The 9,787-nt window shown below is 29.6% G+C and overlaps 1 protein-coding gene across 2 annotated transcripts; it reads right to left on the bottom strand.

The window, feature by feature from the left end:
• Window positions 1–493: 493 nt before the first annotated feature.
• Window positions 494–6,040, bottom strand: LOC149577784 (alpha pinene synthase, chloroplastic-like). Of its 2 annotated transcripts, none has more exons than XM_089792174.1 (10): window positions 5,722–6,040; window positions 4,143–4,333; window positions 3,964–4,052; window positions 3,517–3,731; window positions 2,991–3,088; window positions 2,366–2,458; window positions 1,910–2,125; window positions 1,641–1,779; window positions 1,144–1,392; window positions 494–1,020 (listed from the first exon to the last, which is right to left on the bottom strand). In XM_089792174.1, exons 1-10 carry the CDS (start codon window positions 5,962–5,964, stop codon window positions 730–732), a joined length of 1,824 nt encoding a protein of 607 aa, XP_089648300.1. In that variant the 5' UTR covers window positions 5,965–6,040; the 3' UTR covers window positions 494–729. The 2 variants fall into 2 exon arrangements, with proteins under 2 accessions (XP_089648300.1, XP_089648382.1); XM_089792256.1 differs by having other exon boundaries at window positions 3,964–4,049; window positions 5,722–6,038.
• Between the last annotated feature and the right edge of the window lie 3,747 nt (window positions 6,041–9,787).

The raw sequence follows: 9,787 nt of genomic DNA, 5'->3' as shown, positions 1-9,787 counted from the left end.
AAAAACCCATGGTTTATAAACACCATTGGCGACTAGGCCTTATAGGTAGGCTTGATTTATTAGACAACTATTTCTACCTATTACAAAAGTCTCTTAGGCACAAATGCCATTGAGTAGAACTCATGAAGAGTTAGAATGATAGATGCTATGGAGAATGGAGGGTTAGGTGCTCTTGCACCACCTTGTCACTAGACTAGATTCTAACTACATTAAGAGGGCTTCTTTAAATGTGGAGTAGTAAAAAGATGTGTTAGCTACTATATAGGTGTAGTAGAAAATGGACACAAAATATACCTCATCACGAAGATTAATATTATACTAGGAATCTCCATTCATTTATAACATCAAGTCAGTAATTATATTATCAATTTTTTCTTAATTAAATGATTTATGGATTGTGATACTTTTATACATTAATTTTTATTAAGGTATAATAAAGTGTTTTAAAAGATCACATACATTTATGCAAAGCTATAAATATATAACACCAAAATGAAATAATAAGAACACACATAATATTAGATAAAAAACAAGTAATCGACATAATCTTTGCCAACCTACAACATCAACATGTATGACTATAAGCTCCCATGCCCAATGAATAATAAGACTACATCAAAGTGACCCTTCTCTAGTAGATGTTTAATTAAGAGCTAGGGTGTCCTTCTTTCTATCCCATACTTTTCTTTCTTATATTAATTGTAGACAATATTTGACTATATTAACAAATTATTTTGTTACATTATTAACAAGGATTTGATTAATGTGATTCTTTATATCTTCCCTTGAAATGCTAAAACTATCTCTATCTTGGTAGAAATGTAGGAAACCCCTTGTGATGTCATAGGCATAATTTTTGTTGCAAGTTGGGACTTGATCAAATTTCAAGTATTCCCAATTCAACTCTTTGAACTGTTCATCTCTTAAGTTATTGATGTAATTTAAAGCATCTTCTTTGGTGCTTCTAGGATTATCTCTCATGTAACATGTTATAGATGAAGCTACTTCTGCTACATTGCCCTTCAAAATGAAACAATTGAAATTAATAATAAAATATCATTATTTTTATACCTATAACATAAATGCCTAATTTATGAATTTAATTAGAATATTGCAAATAGTAAATTCAACAACATTACATACCTTAGATGATTTGATGTTTGTAGTTAATTTAAGACTCAAGCATATATGATCATTGAACCTCGATGGACAATCAAAATTGTGAGGGATTGTCCCAGGAAGAATCCCATCATTTGCTACTATAGGTTGTAAAGCCACCACACTTGCTATAGAACTAACTTTTCCATTCTGTAAGTATCTTGTCAAAGTTGGTATCTCTTGTGAAACATGCCACTCAACTTCTTGCATCATTACAGCTATATAAGATTCCCACTACATAAACAATTAAAAATATCAAACAATACACTAAAGGATTCAATAGAAAACATAAAACTAAATCTTGTCATACTATAAAACTAAAATACATTCCCTAAAATAAAATAGATTTCTAATTGATATATATATATATATATATATATATATATATATATATATATATATATATATATATATATATATATATATATATATATATATATATATATATATATATATATATAAAATTAAAATTATATTCATACAGCATATCTTGCAGAAGATAGAGTTTCTCGGCCTTGAATCCTTCTGATTTCTGCATCCATATCATTAATTGCTTCATATAATGCAGCGTATATAATTCTCATATATTTTGGGAGGTAATCTGCAGAAGTTGGATCCCACCTAATAGACATATTGAGATTATGATTAATGTAAAAATTACTATTAATAAATTGTTATCATTTTTATTAGATAAACAGACATTTTGAATGAATTACTACAAATAATTATTTAATATAATTTTAATACTTACTTTTTAATAGCATTTGTGAACTGTACAAGCTCATCATGAGTTCCATATGTATAATATGTATCTGCAAGATAAGTAGCAATTGCAGAAAACTTTGCTATACCAGATCTGAACTTGGAATATTTCTCATCTTCGCAAATTGCACATGCTAAGAAGAAATATTCCATATAACGATGGCGAGCGCATTTTAATTTACATAAACCAGAATCTGTCCACCATCTGAAAAGCCACTCAATTGTTTTTAAAATAACTTGAAATAACAATTATATATACAACTCTTATGAAAAAACTCTTATCTATCATACTTAAATAGGCTGAAAGTAAGCAACCATTATATTATTCTTCAGGGAGGGTCTTCCCCAAACGTAAGCATTTGCAATGTTATGGCTTTAAACTCTTTCTATAAAAAATTTCAAATTAATCATACATTCAAACAAAATAAAATTTAAATAAGTTCACCTGGAATATGTTTTAAGCTCTTCCTGATGCAACAACTGGATCTTGTTGAAATCCATTTGGGCAAGGGTTAAAATTTTCTCGTTATCATCCATCCTTTAAAAAAAAACCAATTACGATAAATTAAAATTTCAAAATGTGAAAGACATTCGTCTTCAGTACAGTTTTACTTTCACAATGACAAAATGTTTTAACTATCACAAATATAAAATTCTTGAAGGTGATGATATTAATTCTAATTTAAAAAAAAACCAATTACGATAAATTAAAATTTCAAAATGTGAAAGACATTCGTCTTCAGTACAGTTTTACTTTCACAATGACAAAATGTTTTAACTATCACAAATATAAAATTCTTGAAGGTGATGATATTAATTCTAATTAAGTCATATATATATAGAGAGAGAGATTCAAATATTTGAAACTATAATACAAGAGATGACACTGAAATCATGTACAAAGAATTGTGAAGAAAAAAAATCTCTCACTTCTTAATTTTTAATTTCGAATTAAAAATGCCACCATAAATCTGTATTTCACATAACAAAATAAACATATAAATGATATATAAACATCCCAGAATTATTTTAAATAAATATGAAAACTGCATTGAATGTATTGCTATTACCTGATCCACGAACTATTTTCTCCATATATTTCAATATATTTCCTTGCTTCTAATCGGGGAAGAATGGTGAACCAGCCATTCTCCAAATTGAAAGATATCTGGATGCATATTATATAATAATTATTAGATCCCATGGCATAAATAACTGGCTCTCTTCGTTTAGATTCTAGAAGGTAACAAATTAATAAAAAAAAAATCCCAGATATTTTCAAATTATATATATCTAAAATTTTTTAAAAAGTTTTTACTAATATCAGAGTTTTTGTGGAATTTGATTGTGTACGAAATTTTTAGCATCAACGTTTCCGATCACACACAGTGATCTATCATCAGAATGAAGAGCAAGAGAATAGCTAAAATAAAACGTTAATGATAAAAATTTCATACACAATTAAATTCCAGAAAAACTCTAATATTACTAATAGATTGTAGAAATCAAATAACACTCAAAAAAGTTTTTAATCATTACAAAGAAAATCCCAAACAAATGAATAAACATCCACAACCAGTGACTCCGTAATATTACCTCTTTCAAAAGGTGGGAGCTGATCCCAGTCTTGTGAAGAGCTTGACTTAGATAAGTAATACTGAAATTTTTGGCCTCGTCCAAAATTGTTTCTCCCGGGAAAGCAATCTGTGAAGCCCGATATAAATTTAGAATACCTTTGGTCTTCTCTTCCTCGGACTGAGCAGTGGAGCACAAGAAATGCACATTTGATGTTTTCAAGGGTCCCAATATTCCTGCTTATATTATATCATGGGATGGATTAAACATACATTAAAGCTTGAATCTTATGTTATTATATTATACTATAAAGTGATCAATACTCAAATTCCCAGTACACAATGAGATCAGTCAATTAAAATCAAAACAATGCTTAAGTTTTGATTTATTGATTTAATATCAACGTCCCTGTAAATAAAAGATTACAATTTTAAGAAAATATTTGATATTTCAAACATAATATACTACCTGAACAAATTGGATATCTGTGAAGTCGAAGAATCCGAAATCCCAGAGCTGTGATATTGAGATCTCTTTGACATTCACCCCAATTCCTGCTAATCGATTGTATAGCCTTAAAAATGTTAGGCGGAGAAAATGCAAACAAATACTGATGAATTTTAGTATTATAACACGTGGAAACAAACCTATAAATAAAATCAAGAGCATCTGTTATTTCCTTCTGAAAATGTCGATCGATTCCAAGACGTTCAATATTATCGACCATGGTTAGAAGTCGGAAAACATCGTTCGCATGTGATTCAGCAGCAACCATTGTACGTAAAATACCTTTGATATCACTAATAAGCTTCTCAGAATGTTCAGCATTGGAAGGAGCCTAAAAAATCACAGAATAATATATTTAGGAGAAATTTTCTTACCAACCAATCAATGCGACAGGCTAATCTACAGACGAAGTACTAAAGACAAAAAAAAGTCAAACTATCATGAAGATCAGACGATGAAATTTTTAGAAAAATCAATGATGTTTTTGATTTTTTGAAAATTAATGGTCAAGAGGATAACAGCTCCCCAAACAATCACCATGTTATTACTATAGTTATATTGACTACTTCATGTTATAAAAAGTAAAATTATTAGAAAAATGGAATCGTAGGGCCGGGCTATCTTTCAACATAGATTTTTTCTAGATTCAGATTTTGTGATGTTTCTGTTATTTACTATTTGTGATGTTTCTCTTATTTACTATTGATATCAACATGACATTATACTAATTTTTTTTTTAAAAATCAAATCTGTTTTGGTAATTTAGTATAATTATGTTTGTGAAATTACACCCTCTATCAATAATTATTCTGAACTCAAATCATTATAAAAATCTAAATTTTTTCTATTGAAATTTATATTTAATTTTCATAAACAATATAACCACATACTGACAAATTATACTTACCAACCAAACAATAGGACAGGCTAATCTTTAGACAAAATGTACTAAAGACAAAAAAGAAAAGAAAAAAGTCAAACAATCAAACAATGATTTAATTTAGGATATGTTTTCTTACCAACCAACTATAATAATTTTTATTACCTCACTATAATAATATTGTATAGGAGAAGTTTTCTTACCAACCACAAAATGGGAGAAGCTAATCTTTAGACAAAATGCACTAAAGACAAAAATAAAATAAAAATGTTTTATACTACAAACTATCATGAAGATCAAATGTTTTTTGAAAATTGGTCAACTATACAGTTTGTAGGGAGTATAGCCGCTCCCCAAACAAGCTACTTCATGTTATAAAAAGTAAAATTATTAGTAAAATGGAGTCATAAGGGCGGGGCTATCCTCCAACATAGATTTTTCTAGATTCAGACTTTGTGATGTTTTTGTTATTTACTATTGAAATCAACATGAATTTATACTAATTATTTTTAAAAATCTATTGTATTTTGGTAATTTAGTATAATTATGTTTATGAAATCACATCCTCTATAAATAATTATTCTGAACTCAAATCATTATAAAAACCCAAATTTTTTGAATTAAAGTAGATCTATTGAAATTTATGTTCAATTTTCATAAACAATATAACCACACACTGACCAATTATAATTTGAAATATATAATAAATAGATTGATTACCAAATTTATACAACCCATCCCACATAAATGAACTCCCACATCAATCCTAAACCTCTCAAACCAAAGCTGACATGGAAATGAGTTGAATGCAAGGATAAAATAGTGGAAAATAGGCTTGCCTGATGAGGATGTGTGGCAATAGGCTGTAGAAAATCATCTCTCCACAAGTTTGAATGTCGGTTGCTTGTGCTCTGAAATGGGATCTCAACTTTAGGTAAGGTCTGATTTAGTATAAGTTCAGGCCTTTTACCGCACACGCATGCCAATGTTCTACTGAAAGGCTGAGGCATACTGAGGGGCTGAGCATGGTGAGGATTGAGGCAGAAGCTCGAATTGAAAGCCAAGGCAGAGGAAAGAGCCATTGCAAGAGGCTGTGAGGAAAGAATGTAGATTTCCAGGGGTACATGGAAAAGTTGTTTGCTGACGATTTATATAGAAACTTGATAGTCCATGGGAAATTTGATTCCGCGGCTTCCGAGTCCCCACGCGTTGAACTTGAATACCTTAAACCGTCAAAAGTCTATGCACTTCGGAAATGTCCACATGTGCATTGAATTACAAAACACGTGGTCTGATACATTTGACTAGGGTATTTTTCCACCACGAGACTTACGGATATATAAAATAATTTGTTAACCAGGGTTAAACATTCAGCTTACATGTATATTTGGAGTGCGCAAATTTATATATGGGGGTGAAGTTTTATTTAATCTTTAATCTATTTTTCATTTTATACATTCAATTCTATTGTTTCTGTTATTATATGTATTTTCACATATTCATTATTGTTAGTCATATACTCATTATGTCTTCTTTTCGAAGACTAGTATAATGACATTGAAGATCAATATCAAGTCACTTAACACCAACATTTTAATTTCAAATTTAGAAAGTCACATCTTTTGAACTTACACGTCTTTTACTAGCCATTAGAAACACATGTTTATGCAATTATTCATTACGTACCAATATTTAAAAATACTAATTTGTCCATTTAGAAGAACCTATGTTATGAAGGAGTAACAAGGAATATGTATAAGGAAACATGATTAATCTAGGAATTACAGTGCAATGTATCACTCTTAGATTTTAAATCCTTTTTTCACTTCTCATCTTTTGCCCTTGAACTTAGATATTCTTCATAGTTTCATCTCCATGTTGTCTAAGTTTCCTTAATCTTTGCAAGAAAACACATAGTTTTTGTTTTTTAAATCAAATTTTCAAATGTTACTTGTGCTCATGCATCCTTAGATCATTGTGATATGATATTTCATGGTAGCCCACATTATTAACACTCAAAATTAAACCAAACATCCATCACTTCTATCTAAAAATTGGCAGGGGTTTATGTATTGGAACACAATCCCTTTGGTTGTAGGCTTGGCACTTTGTTGTCTATATACAATGTCTTTTAAGTCTACAAGATTTTTTGGGTCCTTACCACCAATTAACAAAGTCCTCTTCAACATTATCCCATCCCACATATTTATTGTGTTCTCCAAGGAAATTATGTAAATTACAACCATAGCCCACCTTACCAAGGATGATAATGATTAGGTAGTGGCTAGCCAATATCGATAGGAATGGTATCAATTATAGTCCCTTACAAACCATTATATCTCTAATATAATGGCATATGAGATTTAAATTATTTTAAGGATGAATTCCCTAACAAGGATTAATGGTCTATCTATTTACAATTTAATAATGGTTTTCAATACTGAATTCATGAGGTAATATGCTCAAATAAAATGTGCGAACTTCCAAAATTTAACTTGTTCTTCATATCTAGACTACATTCTTTAGAGTTTGGTCAATGAACAAAGGTCACCTAGCCTTACTACTCTTGGAATTTTCAATTTTGAGAGACATAATTTAGAATTAACATTTTTAATATAGGTAATTTATTTGCTAAAAGTGGTTCTTTAGAAGACTAGATCAAATTGAAGCACTTGGCAAAATGAGAGGAAGATTAGATAAAGCATTGTACATTTTAACATCTTACAATTTATTAGTCCTTTTAGACCATTACTTTAGTGTTCCCTTTTCCTATGTCATTTTAAGATTATTTCGAGTTCTATCTTACTTTGAGCTTGAACCCCACATAACAGGTGTTGATACTAATACAAATTCCAAATATAATATTAGAGCCCTATTATCTTGTTTTAATAAAATTTTTAATCATTTTAATTGAAATATGTTTCATAGAGCTACATAGTCAAAAAAAAATTGACCCAAAACTTGGGAGAGTAATGCGTTGGTCTTAATATTACTAGAGAAACTCTAAAAAATGTAGACATGACTTTTTTAAGTAAGCCAAAATATAAATGCATCTCATGAAAAACCTATTAAAGAAATTACTAATAAATCATTGTATCATATTATATCTATAAATTTCATCTCAAGATACAATATATCTTCTCAAGGTTAGATATGCATTCATGTAAAAATAAAGAATGATATTACATGTTTGAAAGTATGTTTTCATGATAGATGTTGTGAGGTTTATCATATTATTACATCAAAAGTTGGATGTATTAATTAAAAATAATTACATCATCAAACAAAAGATTTCATTTTAAAATTTTAGTTTAGCATCTGCTTCAACTTTAAGAAAGATTTGAATAGATGAGATAGTCTCTCTAATAATAATTAATGTAAGCTAGAGGTAAGATCCTTCTTGGGGTTTGAAATAGGTAAGAGAAATTAAACACCACCATAAGTTGAGATGTGGAGGAGTGGGTTGATTCAACATAAATAAATATTTAATAATTATACAATCATTTTTTTATTACTAATTATTTATCATCCAACTAATTAACCAAACAACCTATATCAATGAAAGCACACACATGAACACTAATTTTACATGAAAAACCCAAAGTGGAAAAACTATGGGCAAGATCAATCTTGCTACATGAAATAATCTATTACAACTTTTTAGGCTAGAAGCCAACCTTGGACTCATTTTCCTTAATTGTTTAGGAAAAATGCAAAGGATATAATTAACCCTAAGACAATGTGCACAAAATAACTAAATTTTCATAATATTATTTATTAAACACACTTCATTCTAAAAGACATAAGAAAATATGACAATATGTAGGAGCTCTTGATTTCCTTCTATAACCTTTCCATCTAAGTTTTAGAAATCCATAGTTCTTCTCTTCTTAATCTGTATTATTTAATCTTTACATTTGATTCATATATACCTCAAGGGAATATGCACAAATATGGCGTACAAAGAATTCAACACCATGAAAAAAGTCAAAACTACACGTAATGTGATCACATTATGTGCACTTTTTATCAATTTTTAAATGGGGCTTGACTTTTTGATAAGTCAAGAGAATAACATTAAAAAAATAGATGTTAGCCATAACAAAATTGTTTTATTCTTAATAAAATGTGATTACATTATTAAGAACTAGAAGCATTGCATATAGTTCTCCATAACCCCATCAGGTTATGTAGAATTAGAAGCTCAATGGAGAGATTGAGAGTGAGATATAGAGAGAATGGGGGGAAGGAGATGAAAAGGAGAGAGAGAGAGAGAGAGAGAGAGAGAGAGAGAGAGAGAGAGAGAGAGAGAGAGAACATTACTCTATGGATAATTCCACAACACTTGTCACTTCTCTATCTAAAATTTTTGTTTCTGAGTACATGTGTATTGAAGACCCTCTATCACTACCTAAGCTACTATTAGATGGTAAGATTTCATCATCATCATCATCATCATATGACATAGGCTCACATTCATATCTTACTTCTTTTTTTGTGCTTCTTTCCCCTTCCTAGCTCTTCAAGTCCTTATTTGTAACTTATGTCATGGGTCCAAGAAGCTCTTATCACTCTTTTCCATCAATCAGGTGGGCTTTGTCTCTTAATCTCAATTAATTCATCAATAGTTTAATTCATAATAGAATTAATAACTCAATTATCCATAGCTATCTTTCTTCTTAATCACTACAATATTTTATCCTCAACTAAGCATTTTGTAATTAGGTGATATACAATCACAATTTTCTCTTGGCCAATCCTTAAGCTCGTGATTGAGCCTATAGATCCATAAAAGGGTCAAAATATAAATTTGCTGGAATAATAGTATTGGATCCATCAAGTGTACCATAAGGGGTCATAAGACCACTTAAGGCACACTTGATGGTTGAAGTGTGTCCCAAGGGG

This window comes from Cupressus sempervirens, chromosome 1 (genome assembly GCF_028749045.1).
Source record: "Cupressus sempervirens isolate cs-2001-9-10 chromosome 1, ASM2874904v1, whole genome shotgun sequence".
NCBI lineage: Eukaryota > Viridiplantae > Streptophyta > Pinopsida > Cupressales > Cupressaceae > Cupressus > Cupressus sempervirens.
Note: the sequence above shows the minus strand (reverse complement) of the source record. Positions and strands in the feature narration are given on the sequence as shown.

Bases quoted from the DNA above. Each gene is read 5' to 3' on its own strand.
- LOC149577784 (XM_089792174.1), bottom strand. From the start codon at position 5,964: ATGGCTCTTTCCTCTGCCTTGGCTTTCAATTCGAGCTTCTGCCTCAAT. The intron at 1,393-1,640 runs GTATGAATATAA...TTGTTTATGTAG, and splicing joins TATCTTCTGCAAGATATGCT to TGGGAATCTTATATAGCTGT. The intron at 1,021-1,143 runs GTATGTAATGTT...TTCATTTTGAAG, and splicing joins CAAACATCAAATCATCTAAG to GGCAATGTAGCAGAAGTAGC.